This window comes from Xylaria bambusicola (genome assembly GCF_022495145.1).
Source record: "Xylaria bambusicola strain CBS 139988 unplaced genomic scaffold F5B22scaffold_12, whole genome shotgun sequence".
NCBI lineage: Eukaryota > Fungi > Ascomycota > Sordariomycetes > Xylariales > Xylariaceae > Xylaria > Xylaria bambusicola.
The window spans coordinates 755,934-772,420 of NW_025953565.1; the positions used below are offsets into that span (position 1 = coordinate 755,934).

Genomic DNA, 16,487 nt, shown 5'->3' on the forward strand with positions numbered 1-16,487 from the left:
GATCCATCCAGGCTACTCTCGATTATAGAGCTAGCCGAGATCTATATATGTGCCGGTATACACAGTATGTCAGTACCCGAGACTCAGACATCTATCAATAGGTCCCATATCAACAAGAGTTAAATAACTTCACTTCGATGAGTCTGAAAACACCACTTGTTGGCCACCAAGACCCGGCTGCCGGCGTGTTCAGGGCATGTAGCGGTTTCTTATAAAGCTCTTCAAGCTCTAGATCCTAGAAGGCTCCATTAGAGCATCTCCCATTCCCAAGAGCTCAGAAGTGAGTGGTGATTTTTCTCGAGATGGCATCCTAAGTTGTTCATCAAATCACCGCGCTCACTTTGACGTTGACTGTGAGGTTTTCGTAAAGTCGCCGGTGGCTTCACTCGTTTACATTGTCAGCCTCTCGAGAAACGCCGAGCCTCTTCTCATCCCAGTGATGGTTTCGTTTACGATACACATGCACATATTACACTTGCGAGGTAATTGACAAGGAACGCGGCAGGTCCATTCTTATCTTCAACATTATCATCAGCAGCAGGCCTAGCTAGCTCTGGTGTTGTCGCTAGATGTATCTAAAGCTCAAAGACATAATTGGGATTAGAGTAGAGCTAAGAAGACCGAAAGCTCTTTGTGCTTATGGCAACTAGGCCTGCTTGTTTTCGTCAAATCTTTCGCTGTCTATAGTCATCCCCATTGAGTACCCTACATCTTGGCTGTGGGATAATTCCTCGTGACGAGGAGAGCAGTCCAAGATATATGTCATAGTTATAATAAACAACGCGATGAAATTTATCGGCTTCGCAGATTGCAAAAATCGACAAGTCACCCTAGGCGACCTGATAACTCCAAGTGATCGTCTCTTGAAGCTTAAATGTCTGATTCCCAGAAATATGTCTGATAGCATATAAATGTATGAAACGCATCACATTGGCGCACCATCAGGCGTAAAGCTAAGCAGATCTCTAGTGAGTCCTGACATTTACACTTCTAGAAACTATCATATCATTGAGTCACAGTATGCCCATCTTCCACATTCTGTCGGCATTGTTGAAGTCCCGTACAGCAACCCCTAGGCCCAAGAGCGACCTCAATCGAGCAATATCTGCGAAAGCAGGAGAGAAAGAGAGACTTCAAATTTCTTTGCTCGAAGTCATTATCACCTGAGCGCTTTCAAGTAGCCCTACCAGCCGATCTCGTAGATGCGGCACAGCTGAAGATGGCGCTCGGCGACCTCCCTGTCGTCCGTCAGCCCGTCATCGTGGGGTCCGGCTCCAGACTGTCGGATCCAAATGTATGGTCCCTTTCCCGACATGCACGGAACTTAGTCTTAATTACATGGTTATGTTACTGTGTTCGGGAATCAGTGCATTGTGTTATACGAGACTCGCATGTTGGTATATTCAGTTCTCCAATGTGTATGAATCGCAATATAATATCGCGTCTTCTCTTTTCGAGCATAGCTGGGGCAACTGGTGAAGATGAGGCTATATATCGTGTACGCGTCAAATGATATCTACCGGATAATTGAGGCATGCTTTTCATGTTGCCAGAACCTTCCCTAAGCGTTAATGCGGCGGATGTTCCTCACATCCTTGAGACGATAATACTTGGTTTTTTTTGGTTTTTTTTTTTTTTGGAAGCGGTGCGCTTCGTCTCAACCCATGCGAATCCAACCTCCTCGCTGGACTAGCTCTCTGACTATGACACAAAACTATAGCCACGATTTTTTCGGTCCTATAATTTCGTTGAGGCGGGGCGATAACCCATATGCCTACACATTAGCGATACGCGTAAGAAGCCAAATTGGCGATTTCCAAACCGTATGACTAACCATCCAATGCCCACATCGGCCGCACTTGATGCCATATTTAAGTAGTGATAAGTATTTGAGATATTTCAAAAGTCGGGTGTTCAAGGTCAGCAGGGTCAATAGCTGCTTGAATAAATATAGCATTCGAAACTCGAATAGTCCAGTCTAGCGTGATCGAACAGAGCTCTGTGATTGCCAGACACCACAGGCTCACTCCACTTAATAGAACTCTGGTCCGTGTAACCGAGTCAAGGAAAATCCAGCAGGTTAACCTTAGAGTACAGTAGTATAGCAATAGCCTACCTACTATGTATTAAGCAATAGTGGCTTGAAAGGATGATATGCCAAGCGGTTCGGCCCCCCGCATAGCGTCGGGGCAAAAGATCACACCGGCCTAGACCGGTTTCTTACCACCTTACCTAGGTAAGTAAGAAGTTAAAAAGAAGATAAGTGAAGGGAATCATTGCTGGACGACGGTTGCGGGGTGGAAAAGAAAACAAGAGAAGAAGTCTAAAGATAGTGCTCTTGGATACCGGTATTTGATAATGCGTGGATAAGAAAACCCAGGGTCGCGGGCTAGGCAAACATATAAGCAACATCGGCGAGACTTAGCTTACCGTCCGCTTCGCTTGGTCAACGGGTGGCTTGCCTTCTTTAAACTACCATGTATGTGTAGCAACAAAATCTCGGATTTATCTCATTATGTGCTCTCAGTCCGAACCGAACCGATTTCTACCATTTGTTAGTCAACACTCCTATTCACGTAGCGCATACACTTTCGCTCCAGAATGGCTAAAGCGGCAGAATGTTTAAGCCAAGAGTTACAACATCAGGCGAAGTCTATGGTGACCATCCCTCTTGCACTATACGTACGTGATAACTAGAACCAAATTGCTATTCCTCATCGAATAACACATAGTTGATGTATAGGAAATACCTAGTTAAACATCACGAGTATTCTCTGGCGTTGTTTTTGAACGTAACACATGCTTCCTTCTAGTACAGTGATGTCGGCCTTTGGTATATACAAAACGTTGGGCATGCTCCCTATCGCCGATCTTTGATAACAACAGCGCGTAAACGTATCGCAACATACAGAACTAAAGAGGGTATCATAACATAACTAGCTGTCTAGGCATCTAGGTATGATTTGTGTTGTTGTTAGAGTAGGTATACATCTAATAATAACAGTGATAGTGGACTTATAAGTAACTACTAACTGTCTAGTCCACGGGCGCGACGTGGGTACCGAGACCATGTTTAGTTAGATACGAAATGTCACGGAAATCTCCATCTCAAGGTTCCCCTGCCTCAAGGTACGAAATGAGGTCACGATGATAGTGGGTGCTTTCATAAGAAGTTGAGGCGGACAACTCTCTGAAACTACACAGCTAAAAGACCAACAGCGGCAGCGGCGGCGGTCAAGTGGGCTGAAATCTGTTGTCATCCCTTCCCAGTTGGGAGGCCCGTTGAGACCTGTTGTTATTGAGTGTTCGATGATGCGCAGAAGAAGAGTTAGGGAGAGAGCAGGCAGTAGACCATATGCCTTTTTCCTTCTCGTCCTAGCCGTAGACCACTCACCCCTACATGCAGTTTTCGGTATCTACAGTCTACTGGGGCGGACTACAATACCTACACTATGGTAAAAGGGCCCTGGATAACCTGGATAACCGGCCAGCACAGGTAGCACGGCATACAACGCCATGGGCTGGCTAGATAGGGAAGCTTTGGAACGGTTCCTCCTTGCCGTACCGTTGGGCGCTTCCTGCAGATTGCCCTGTTGGGCGATGGGTGGTGTGGTCAGGTCGCATCAGCAAGGGTGTGACTCCACAGGCAAGACCAAGCTATCCCCAAGATGAGTGTGATGCATCCCCCTTCCCAGGCCCCGGCGTCCAATGTGCTCTCTGCAGCATTACCAGAGTAAGGAATTTCATCATGCTTGTACTCGGCGTGTACTGGCCCGGGTACACGATCCCCATCGAGGTACCTGCGATGCAGGGCCGCCTGCTTCTCTCAGCCGTGCCCAGTCTTTTTCCTCTACACACCCCCCGGTGGCCATAGGCAGCGGGCAGTGGACTGTGGACTGTAGACTGTGGACTGTAGACTGTGGATTGTGGACTGTGGGCACGATATCTCACCCTCCTAGAGTACAGTCACCAACGATCAAGGGCAGACACATTGCCTGGTTAGCATACTTGCCTCCTCGTCTCTGCTCGTCCTACCACGGCAGACCATGCAGTGTGGTCCATGGGACCTCCTCCGCTAGGGGGGACTATGACGGACGCATGTGAGGGTGTCCAATCTGCCTTACATACTACGGTGTACAGTCTTGACCTCGCTGCTACAAGTACCCGTTGTGAGGTCGGCCATCTTATTATAGAACCATACATATACATGGCCCTCCAAGATCCCCCGTGGTGGATGTTCCTGTGGGTATGGGCACGCTCTGTACCTTTGTTCCTATGAATCCCATCTACACTACTTCTTCCCTTCTTCTCGCCTAGAGCACATCGGCTGTTGGGAACTTTTGTGGTATATCTACCCTGTCACCCACCCCTCCATCGATCAGTGCTGTGTAGTTGAAGTATTGCTGTGTTATTGCATACCCGTCCAGGACCCCTTCCCAACTTGCCTTGCCCTGTGTTTGGATCCGGGAACTGCTTATATAGGTACGCCACGTCTGTGACATAATGTGTATCCAGTGACGGTCTACACTCCCCTGTCTGCGCCTCACATTATCCAAGTTGGCTTCTTGTTATAATAATTCAACGTCGCCTCGTCACGCAAAGCCCGTCTCTCGCCATGGATCTCTCACCTCCATCTCTTATCCGCTCGCCATCATCCTCCCGGAACTCAAACTACTCTAGGAGTCCCAGTTTAAGTGTTGATTATTCGCCGCCGGACCTGGTTGACCACTTCTACAAGGTTGGTTCCGTATACGAACAGTCTTGCTCCGCCATATCCTCGACCATGAACTCTGATAGCCCGCATCATCAGCGTCTTGATGCGACCACTTCGGCCGAATGGGCGGAGACAACCGTAATACACTCCGTCCCGTCTATGGTGGGACAGGGTATTGTATCCCAGGACTACGTCCCGTATGTCAGCTATGACTCCTCAATGCATACGCCGTACAGCCACGATTTGTACTCGACGCATCTGGCTCACGCTCCAGCACTCTCTTACGCACCGTCCCCACTCGCCTCCATGCCCTCTCGCTCGCCAGATCCGGCTTCTTCTAGACATCCACTCCCCTACCACAGCACGCCACCGATGCCGCGGATCAAGTTAGAGGGCGGGCACGACTACTCCAGTGGCGGCGAGGTATCCCAATATCCCTCGCCCAGGTCTGCCCACGCTCTAATGGCGGAGCCGAGCAGCTACGGGTCTCAGGCTTGCAGTTCGGGCTACCTCTCGGACGGCCCTTCCAGTTCGTGGCCGAAGTCTGAGTACCCTCCCATCGAAGGGGACCCATATTACGTGGGACCGAGCGGGAGCACAAGCTCTCTTGTCCCAGACCGACGACACCAAGCTCCGCCGAGGCCATCGCGGGCTCCAAAACGGCAAGCTCGCAAGCTAACGTCAAAAGACGAGGCCAACTTCCAATGCGAAGTTGAGGGGTGCGGGAAGCTCTTTAGCCGCAGTTATAACTACAAGGCGCACATGGAGACCCACGATAAGAAGAGAGAATATCCTTTCGTCTGTACATACGAGGATTGCAATAAGAAGTTTGTACGGAAGACGGATCTACAGAGGCATCACCAGAGCGTACACATGAAAGAAAAGAATCATAAGTGCGACTACTGTGGCCGCCACTTTGCTAGAAAAGACACACTTCGCAGGTAAGTTCTGGTGGGGTCTACATTTTCCTGATATTCAGTTTTGAACTCAGCTGATCATGATTGGACAGACATATGGAGGACGGCTGCTCAAAGCGGTTCGACATTGGCACGGTGGATATACGCGGCGCCGAGAGTTACGATACTTATAACGTGCCGATAAGATCCGTGCCTAGCTCTTCTGGACATATGGTGGCACCGACACCGCATCTGCCACCAATGACACTCCCACGAGGCGGCAATGACAGTGGCATGACAGACATGCCTTCGTTTATGAGGAGATAACAGTTTCCTAAGCAGCGTGTCAGAGGGGGGGAAAAGCATCCGTGTTTTCAAAAAACCGCAACCCAGCATTTTAGCGTCAAGGCATGAAACCTTTGTTTATTTACGGCTTATGTGTATTTTGAAGGCATACCCAGGGACAGGTTGGTTTTAGCCTCATTGGAAAGGAATCATGCATAGATGTTTTTTTTTATTTTTATTTTTTTCCGGCACGGCTACTATTCGGTCACGGGCATCATGGGAAATGTATTCTACGCTAAAGGTTTGGTATATATTTTAACTACGCAACACCTGGGCATCGGCACCGAAGCATACATACATAGTAGGTGCGGTGACATGGGACGTGGGCACCTCGTTACAACAACAACAACAACAACAACATTATTCATCTATTTCTATAGCACCTCCGCTCGTGCCTCCGCTCCGTAGCAACGCCAGGAATAGTCGTCAGGGTCGTTCTATTATGAGACGACAAGGGCATTGTTTCAATTTCACATAACGCCCTACATAGTAAGTATTTTCCATGTAGTCTAGTATTGTGCAAAACAGGGTTGGGACTTCTCGTGGGGTTAAATTAGGCTAGCGGAGGATTCAGGGTTTGGCGAAGATTATTTACGGTTGCTTGCGAGCCAGCCAGCCAATGGTGTTACACGGATTCAGATGGACATGGGGTGAAGTGCAAGAGTGAATTCACGACGAAGAGTGCCTAGTAATCATCTCTAACGAACTTGAAGAGCAACTAAAGTGCGGGGAACAAAAGAAAAGAAAAAGGGAAAACAAAAAACCCACCAGCAGGCAACGAAGCTCCGCCATGTGTCAAGAAAGTTACCATGACCTTCTGCCATGTTGGACTGTTGGAACGAAACGTTGATTTGACATCTTATGGTATAGTGCATTCACAGATCCTCGAGCGCTATAATTAACAACACGCCTCGTATGGACGAATAACGAGAACAAACGAGCTACCTAGATATCTCATCACAGGCTGGGGCTAGATCGACTCGGGCTAGCCGGGTGGATAGAACCGGGGGAGGAATGGATGAGGATGACGGATGGTTTATCTAATCCCTAGCTACCTGGCTGCCTAGCTGTCTAGCTGCTTCGGGCCACTCTCGTGGGCTTTGTGGGCTTTCGTGGGTTATGGCATGCTCGATATACCCACTGGATCTGAGATGCTGTATTTAGACACACACCATATTACCTTGATGATGACTGGGAACTTCGTGACGAGAAATTGCCAGGATCGTTCGGATGCTCGCATCCCAATTCCATACGGCAACTATACAGTACATACAGTACCCGCTCTACTATGCCTTAGTGAGGTGGCTAAGAGTAGGTTTGCTTGCTGTTGTGCATTTCTCATACAGATAGCCGTGATGGAGGCGGCCATGTGGCTTGAATGCGCCGCATCATACTTAGCTATGCCATCACAGTTTACGCATATGAGGTACCAAACCCGCCACTGGAAGAAGACCCAATTCGGGCCGGGAGATGCTCACGATAGATCGATAGATAGCCGGTGGATTATGTTTGCCTTGGCGCGTTGGGACATAGAGGCTATGGTATGACAAGATGAGGCAGTGTGGTCTGCGAGTTGAACAAGGGATGTGCCATACCCCACGGCCAACACTGACACCAACGCGGCGACGTTGGTCTGTTGGTAATCAGACCGGGAGTAACTAGTGTTACAAGTAATAATGAACAATGTGTCTAAAAGGAGGTGTCCCCGCCATCTATTTCGTTGTTGGTTTTCAACAAACATGAGATTTGCGAAAGTACATACATGCTCAATCTCTGCAAGCAAGTTTCGTGAGTCTCACAATGTCTGACTGTTCTGCTAGGGTTTTTATTTTTCCCTTTAAGAGCTTCGGTCGCCAAGTCACTAACACCTTTTAGGAGTTATGTTGCGCACCTACGAGAGATTGGCTATGCACGTCGATTTCCAACGAGCTACCAACACTACCATACAATGGTGCTTAGAAGAAGCTTCTTCTTCTTTGTTTCTCGGACCCGTATTGGTGGTGAAGAGTCTGCATAGCCAGCCAGGAGCAATTCCTCGGGCCCGGCTACATGTGACAGTGACATAATCCCGGTGTCCCTCGTTCAGCTCGCCCGCCCACCCGTCAGCACATGAACACAACTAGCCACGTTGATGTTAGGTAAAGCACCGATTTGGCATCTCACTTGCAGGCGCTTGCAGCGGAGGTACATACATTGACTAGGTAGAAGCCGACAACGGGCCCGACGTCGTGGCATGCTACCGATTGGGCAATTGTGAGATTTAAGAGATGTTGGTAAGAGGTCAGTCAGTCACTTCATAACCCCCAACCTCCCCCGGTGCCGAGGGTTGCCGACAACATCGCGACCCCCCGAGAAAAAGGAATGGGAAAAAGGGGGAAAGGGGAAAAGGAACCAAAGAGTGAGGAGCAGGTCAGCCACGCGGTGGCGGAGTAGGAGGAAACTGAGCGAATATGCTTACCTAGGTAGGTCGAGATAGAGGTCGTAGCATCATGAGACTTGCCTTAGATTGACACAAACAGCAGGTGTCAGAACAGAGACGGTATTGGTGCCTCATGTCTGACGAAGACTAAGCCAACAACGGGTAGCTCCTCACGATTAGAGCATCTGCGGCCGCACAGCCCCGTCACGCATAGTGCTGTGTACGCTTAATGTGGTGTAGTGTATATCTATGGGTGAAGAAGATGGCTCAGATTACTGTAGAGATTGAGAAGCTCGTTAAGCGAGCGATATGGTGTGAATGGCCCGACGCGATATCGATGGAAGATGACGCTGGGCCCCAATTGACGCCGGTCAAACGAGCGTGTAGTCTGGCAACTAGGTTCTTTCTTCTCTGCCGATGTGGAAGACCTCTTATTAGTATAGGTAGGTAGGTATATACAGTATACCGATGTGCCATGCATGTCATGTCGCGATTCAGGGGGGCCTATCAAATTGCACCTATATGGCTGACCTTTATGTCACATCACCTATAGGCCCAGCATATATTTATGGATATGAATTCAAAAGCATGCATTTGCATCATAGGCCAACGAGCGAATGGATAAATGAATCAATGAATGACAGGCATGAGTTGTGCTCGAATCGAAAAATTGAGACGTACACCATCTATCTGCAAGTGCCGTCAACGTCATCCGATGTTCCTGCAAGGATCTATCCCAGATATCGTCGGTTACTATTATGCCCCAGGTTTCCACGCGTGTGTCTACTTACGAAGTAGGCCACGGTCTCCATTCCAGCCAGTTCCTGCTATAGATTCCTTCAAATCCCATGAGGAATAAATCGGGCAGCTAAGCTAATTTGGGTACTACTCTGCATACCTATTATTAGATCATGAGGCTCCCGAGGGAGCTACTGAGGCTAGTAGGGTTCTGAATATATAGATGAACTGCAGCAACTTGGTATAACAACTTCAACTCCAACGCCCAACATTTTATTATTAGATGACCGACGTATGTATGTTGGTCGTCAACGATGGAGCAACCTTTTTCATCCTGCGCCATGTGTCTGCCTGTTGGTAACGGCGTGTCAGACTTCCCCCTGGCATCTCCGCCGCCCTCACACATTCGAGCCACATGGCATTCGGCCTGCCATGCAGGAACGCTCACGGTCGTCTGTTGGTTCCAGAGACTCGGCGTCCACTGCCCTGCAGCACAGCTGATGCTGGCGAAGAACTTTTGGACATAATCGCCTCTTGAAACATCTCGTCGTGGGCTACCGTGTGAAACACAGGATACGCCACGGCAGGTCTATCCACACACTACGATGCACTCTCTCGAGATACATCCCTAATAATATGCTCCCTACATGTAGCCAACGCCATCGTCGGCCTGCGAAAGGTAGGTACTCACTCACAATGCAGGGCCACTAAAACACACCCCACTTCTCTGACTGCATTCTTCGGGTGGTCACCAGATCTACACTACCCGCCCATACCTCGGAGCCAACTCCTGGGTTCCCGCTGGGTTCCTCATGGGTTCTAAAACGGGACAGGCGGGTTAGGATGTGAACCCAACTGGCGCCGAGCGTTTGAGCCAATCCGCATGACAATTCAGCCCTACTTTGAAAGAATACGTGGAGAATAGTACACTACAAGCAATGACTGGAAACACCAGACCATGCTTCAGGAAAATATTTGCTTGGGGAAAAAGAAGGTGCTCATAGGGCTCAGATCTACAGCAGATCTACACCGGCTACTTTCAGCTTGCCTGCAGGATTTTAAGCTCTTACACTGCACTGCCTACATATTCGCTACCATTCGAGCGACAGCAATTATTGTAGAACTGATACTGCGTGTTCAACTATAACACTATGCAACATAACGCAGTTATAAATATATATATATATCACAGTGCAATTTTAAAGTGTATGGAGATAGATGCCAAGTCTTCTGGTCTATAAAACCAGGGTTTGAAACATAACGACAACAGAGATGTACTCAGACAATGAGAAACATGAACACTACCTATAAACCCTCGGTACCTACACTGCTTATATTTCTGTTTCTACTGATATGAAGGCGAGTAAGTATGTGTTCGGTAGTCAACACGTATTTCGGTACAGAAACTTGATCATTGATACCTCTGTCGACGCCTCGGCCAGCCCACATTTGATAGCTGCATACACCCTGGACTATCCACCCTGGCTCTTAAACCGACACCCTTCTAATTCAGTTTTCTAGACCCCCAGCTGTGGACTGGAGGCTCGCAGGGCCATACAGTCTTCTAACCCAGGTTGGAGAGCAAAGGTGCATACTTAATACCGGGTATCTTCAAGGGGACCCAATTTCCCTGGGGCACGCTGGCCAGGGTACATACAATTTTTGGGCGGAAAGCCGCTCTTTTGCTGTCGCAAAGCCGTAGCAGAACTACCCTTTAGCTGGCTTTTTCGGCCAAGAAGAGCGGTCAGCTTAAGATTTACGTTCTTGTGTCGATAAACGCTGGTCCATTATCGCTGATTCGACGCTCAGTTACACATTCTCCGCATTCCAGGCTTGACGGCCAACCACATCACTCCCCATCAGCTCTTGGCCCATCTCGCGTTGATCAATGTGACACCAGACTCTTGGAAACCATCATCCCCAGAGACTCGTTACGGTGAACTTGGCAGTTGAAAAGTCACGGCGCAATTCCACCCGACCCAGCCCAGCCTAATGCTGCTAGTGCTAGCAGCCACAGGCATAGAATGCGAAGTCTTGTGTCAACGGCAAGACATTGCGAGCTACGAAGTACGAAGCAACATTGACCACAAAGATAAAAGGATAAGTAGACGGTCGCTACCAAAGATCTCAGAGTACCGTGTCGTCCCACACTTATGCCAATGAATAAATAATAGGGAGGAGAAGCCATGTCCGCTCCACGTCCGCTCTATGCACACTGCCTCTTCCATTGACAGGATCCTCTTGCTCATATCCATCCAGCTTCCCGACTTTTCATGGTGCCAGTCTCGTCACGTCCACCCAGAACTGGCGCAATGTCTCACACACTAACTTTGCAAATTTTCAATTTAGGTAAGAGTGATCTTTTTTTGATTTGACTCAGGCAGGTCGACATGCAATACAATGGGTCCTAGACGAGCCGCCCTGTCGTCATCCCAGACTGTCTTGACAAAAGACCCGTGAATGGCCTTGACCTCAAGAAATCAATCATCGATTTTGCCGCTCAATTCCACTTCTCGCGACTATGGAGTGTGATAGCCCCTCCTTTTACATGACTGCCGTATTAGCCGCAGAAATGATCACGCAGCCTCGAATTGGGCGGCTTCTACGCAGGTGAGTTGGTTCATACCATCTACTCTCTATATACCTTCTCAGGCTAGCGACGAAATCATAGGTTCTCAGATTGCCCTCAAGCACTCCATTGTCGTGAGCGGTTGATAGAATATAGGGTGCCTATCAAGTTTCTCTGGGCCAATTACGTCCCCTTTCCTCGGTTATCCTGCAAGACCCAGACAATCTGAATCGTTCGAAGGCAGGGCCTAAAAAAAGCACTGCCACGCGTGCTCTCTTTCTGAGGCGGTGGCATTCCTCCCGTATAATGACCAGTACATGGGAGAGATTGCTCAATACAGTAATTAAACTTTCAATCAGTAATTTACCCTAGTTGATGCTTGGATCACGATATTGCATCTTCTTACCGGCACACTAGGTAGCTCTTACTACACTCGCAAGATCAGTACGAGAGTAGTAGCTTTGAGCGCGTGGCTTTGGATGATTGAGTATCTGAACTAGCGGCTACTCTATCATTCCATTCGCTGATTGTCACACACATCTTACCTCCGCCCCTCCGCCAACTTACGGGTCATTTGGGTATCTCCAGGCTATGCATTATCATGGTCGAGTTAGCTACATATGGCTTCGTGCGGAAGCAAGTGACGTAAAACACTCCGTCATGAACTAGGCAGGCTGTGTGAGGCGCTAGGTGAGTAGAGGGGAAATAGACGCGTTCTGCCTTACCTGCAACATCTACGCACGTACGAGAATAGAAGTCATCGTCAGGTTTAGAGGCTAGGCTAGTGTTGCCTCATGCTGACAACGCGTAGAAGTGACGACTAGGCATACCCGGGTAGTTTAGTTCCTTACCGGTGGCGAGCAATATTTTCCCTCTAGTGTCTGCATTGTGTCTCATGAGAATGAGAAGATACCAGATATCTACGACAAATACATCGCTTCATGGTTCGATCATCTTTGAAGTGTTACATATTATTGTCTTTAGTGTAGTTTCAGCTTTATATCAATACAGATCGAGTTACACCAACAAGTCTGGTCAGTATGCTCGCGTCGACGCCGCCACTTTTGTCCCGGTTATACAAATGTCGTGTAAATGATACAGAGTGTCACTCGTCTCTTCCCTTGGCTAGCAGAACCAACAGAGGTTCATAATTACACGTTCGAATCACACGGCTGAAACACCATTACACGGCAGTCGAATTCTACGCCACCTTCCACGCCCTGCTGAGGCGGGCGTCTCAGCCAAAAGCGCCATCTAATCCAACTGGTCGGTTCCGGGGCCATGGAGCGATGGAAGATAGGCATTACCCCCAAACAAACAAGCCATACATGCAAGGGCACATAGAAGTTATAGCGTCGACCATCATGGTAAGCACAGAAGTACGATGTAGTCTCGTTCCAGTACATAACCCTTGCAGGTAATTCGGACTTTAAACTAGGTACCTAATTGCCAAAAGGGATGGCACAGCAGAAATAAGCTTCGTTGGCAGCGGACTATTCCTGCATAAAATTACCAACTGACGCGTCTTCGCGGCACAGAGCCAGAAGAAAGGGCTTTGCGCCGGTCCGCATGACGCACATGAATGATGCCTATCGTACATACATGATCTACCAGTCTTATGCGTCCTTATGAATATGTATGCATTAGATGTAACTGTCACCCTCCTCTCTCTTGCGTGGGAAGAGACTCGAGGAGATCTCTTGACCTTGAGAGCTGTACACCAGCGCTTACAGACGAATGAAACTTGGCCTATCACCGGCCGGTGCGACTACTGAAATATCAGAATATTGGGCTATGGATTCTCGTGAGGTAGACTTTTACATTACTAGGTCTAGGGATGTAGACAATTACGTATCGAAGTTGAGTCCCTGATAGTCTAGAAGCTGGTCTCTTCATATATTCACTCCCCGATTTTGTTTCACATCTGACAAAATGATCACCGGTAGCTGCACGCAACTTTTACCCGTCGGATGATGTGCGGGATATACGGGAACCAGCATGACGATATGCTCCGTTTGCCACGCTACGCGGAGGATGAGTGAAGGGGGGTGGCCTAGAGCCGAAGACGAGACAGCATGAGCCCGTTCCCACATGGATCCTGGTTACCGGTAAGGAATGTAGTCCCTGCTAAGTCAGTCATCGAGGGGGACTTTGTTTGTTCACCAGAAATCCAATAGCCGAGGACGCTACCAAGCGCCCATGCGACCACCTGTTTTCTTCTGGGCAGATCATCACCCCTAGGTGTGTGAACAGTAGAGGAGCAAGAAGTGACCATTCATATGGCTTCATACATGAAACGGGTGACATATCTCGCCACCAACCTGTCAAGTCTGGTGGGATCGAGAGGTGGGAAACAGGGTGGGTGCGTGAAAAGGCAGCAAGTCAATCTACTTGGCTGAATCCTGCAACCACCAACCACTAACCAACATCGTCGCTGTCGAGCAGGGTGTTCCGAGTCCCGGTCGAATAGGATATGACGAAATGTGAATCTGGCCAGGGTTAGATGGATTCTTGGTCGCTCCTAGGGCGGGAAGTGGTTGGCTAGATGGTGTCTTGCCAATACTATCCTCCTAGTAGGATTGTACTGTACATACAACGCGCGCATTGGTTAGGGTCGCCACCATAAATAGCCTCCAGCCTTTCTGTGTATACTTGAGAGGTACAAAAGGAGAACATGTCTGGTACTTCTGAAGTTGACTAGAAACCGCACCGTTGCGGCTGGTCTCCTAGCTTGCAAGGCAGTACTCATTCGGCCGAGTGTAAATCCAATTCACTACTCAACCCCCTATTCTTTCTTAGCTGTATATCTGAATCATCACCATCAGCTGTGATACGAGATAGCAGGCTGTCAACGTAGAAGATCATACCAGTAACACACTCGGTGAATGATAAGCTGGTACGGCCACGAAAAGCTTACAAATTGCACAACAGAGGGTACGAGGTTCCTAGGCCAATACGTAAGAATAGCAAGGGAAAACTCACGCTCACTCAAGCGTGAGCTGTGCCTCACCGACCCAAGGCAGAGGGGGCCCACGAACCGCCCTAAAGGGTGCACAAGGGCGGCACAGCCAAAGAATACCCAACCAGACAACGGGGACGGCAGAGAAGCCAGTTCGGATCCGTTCTCTAGCACTGAATAAGCGCTATCATTGCGGCATTGCTCCTTGAGAAATAAATACAATATATATGTATACATGGTGTTTTTGTCAGCGTTGGGTGGAGACGACGTGTCTGTCAACACGTGGGCGATTATAAAGGGAAGGAGGCCCAGACCAACAACTCTAACCCGCTGGGAAATTATCATGCGCCTCTGCCATTTCGAAACCAACAATGAAGAATCGACCTGCATGCGGTCCGAGAATAACCAAGCCCGTTCCCCGCCGTTACGTGCGTAGATCCAACGGATAGAGCGGCTGGACCTGCGAAAGATGCTCGCGGCTGCGCGATGTTCTCGCTATCGACACCCCTATGACCCTCACCGGCCCTCGAACAAATCCCGAGATGCCAAAGGGGTATTTGAGAAAGATATCCTCAAGGTACGGGAATGCACGGCGCAAATACCGAGACTCTTGGCGAGGAAATCAGAGCTACCTTTGCAAATCATCCGTACGGATAACAAGGATCTAGGCCTGCTAAGTGAGGAGGTGAACTTGGCTTCAATGGGACAAAAATCACAGGTTCTACAGCTTTTGAAACCGGCAAGACGAGCAAGTTTCCGTTGGTGCGAAGTTCGCTTCGGAGTTAAACGTATTCGTACGGCAGGAGTGCAATAAGGGATGACTGCCCATCTAGCAACTCGTTGCGTGAATAGATCCAGCATTGCTGATCAGATGGTCACTAGCCCATCTTGTTTGGACTGTGTGGGAAGCCGTCGAGGCCACTAGAGGGTGAAGCACAGGGGTTAGTTTTCTATAGACAGCTATAGCATAGATACAAAGGCCATACCATAAGCTTGCGCAGCGAGATGTCATAGGTACAGACAGTACCATCACAGTAGCAATCATGAGAAGGTATGTACTCAGACTTTCTCGCCAGGTTTCTCTTTGAATGTGTAAGGTAGCCAAGTAGTCAGTTCACTCGGCCGGACCCCTCCGGCTTGAAAGTATTCTATCACTGTGAAAGAACGAAGAGAATATGCCAGGCACTTGACGAAGCAAGGGCTTAGAATTAACGATCTGTTATTGCATAAAGAAAACTGGTGCGAATTCTCCTGCCCTTCGTCATGGCTTGAATTGATGATATCTTCAAGCTTGAGAGGCGACCTTAGTCTCTATACCGTCCCAGGGGTAACGGCGTACGAGGTTCCTCTAAATTATCTCTCTCTCAATCTAAGATAGAAATACTCCAGTAATAAGAAACTCATATCTCACACATCGAGTCAGATGGCACGGGTAAGAGTCAAATAATTGCTGATCGGATAATTTCCAGTAGCCCCAAACACACGTAGACACTCATACTGGCATTTCTAAGCCTCAATGCCATGACTGAATAGCCGCAGCTTAATTACTTTGAGCTTGTGTTTAACTGTTCACTAAGGGCTGTTGTTTCGCACGTATGAATTGTATGTACAATAAAGAAACTGTGTTTCTGTACGTTGATATATGACTCTCTGAATCAAAGGGAGAGAGAGCTCAAGAGTACTTGCCACTTCTCCCGAGACTTACACTCATCGCCCTATGCCGAGGTTTGTGCTCGCGATTGAAATCAAGAGCAGGTAAAATAGCACACAGCTTGGACTGAACTGCGATTCCATTAGCAAGGGGTATGGGTTATGTCTTAATTGAGACATAATCACTCGCATCAATA

General features: G+C 48.6%; 2 protein-coding genes across 2 annotated transcripts; one reads left to right on the forward strand and one right to left on the reverse strand.

The window, feature by feature from the left end:
• Positions 1-4,360: 4,360 nt before the first annotated feature.
• F5B22DRAFT_71228 (uncharacterized protein) lies at positions 4,361-6,026 on the forward strand. The gene is made up of 2 exons (XM_047980508.1): positions 4,361-5,655; positions 5,724-6,026. The coding sequence occupies exons 1-2, from the start codon at positions 4,616-4,618 to the stop codon at positions 5,935-5,937; spliced, it is 1,254 nt and encodes a 417-aa protein (XP_047832675.1). The 5' UTR covers positions 4,361-4,615; the 3' UTR covers positions 5,938-6,026.
• An 8,181-nt stretch (positions 6,027-14,207) lies between these two features.
• F5B22DRAFT_72172 (uncharacterized protein) lies at positions 14,208-15,249 on the reverse strand. Its single transcript, XM_047980509.1, has 2 exons — positions 14,549-15,249; positions 14,208-14,466 (listed from the first exon to the last, which is right to left on the reverse strand). Exons 1-2 carry the CDS (start codon positions 15,028-15,030, stop codon positions 14,427-14,429), a joined length of 522 nt encoding a protein of 173 aa, XP_047832676.1. The 5' UTR covers positions 15,031-15,249; the 3' UTR covers positions 14,208-14,426.
• Positions 15,250-16,487: the final 1,238 nt, after the last annotated feature.

Excerpts from the sequence above, each read along its gene's own strand:
- F5B22DRAFT_71228 (XM_047980508.1), top strand. The coding sequence starts at position 4,616 with ATGGATCTCTCACCTCCATCTCTTATCCGCTCGCCATCATCCTCCCGG. Across the intron at positions 5,656-5,723 it reads AGAAAAGACACACTTCGCAG|ACATATGGAGGACGGCTGCT; the intron begins GTAAGTTCTGGT and ends ATGATTGGACAG.
- F5B22DRAFT_72172 (XM_047980509.1), bottom strand. The coding sequence starts at position 15,030 with ATGCAGGTCGATTCTTCATTGTTGGTTTCGAAATGGCAGAGGCGCATG. Across the intron at positions 14,467-14,548 it reads ATTCACCGAGTGTGTTACTG|GGGGTTGAGTAGTGAATTGG; the intron begins GTATGATCTTCT and ends AAGAAAGAATAG.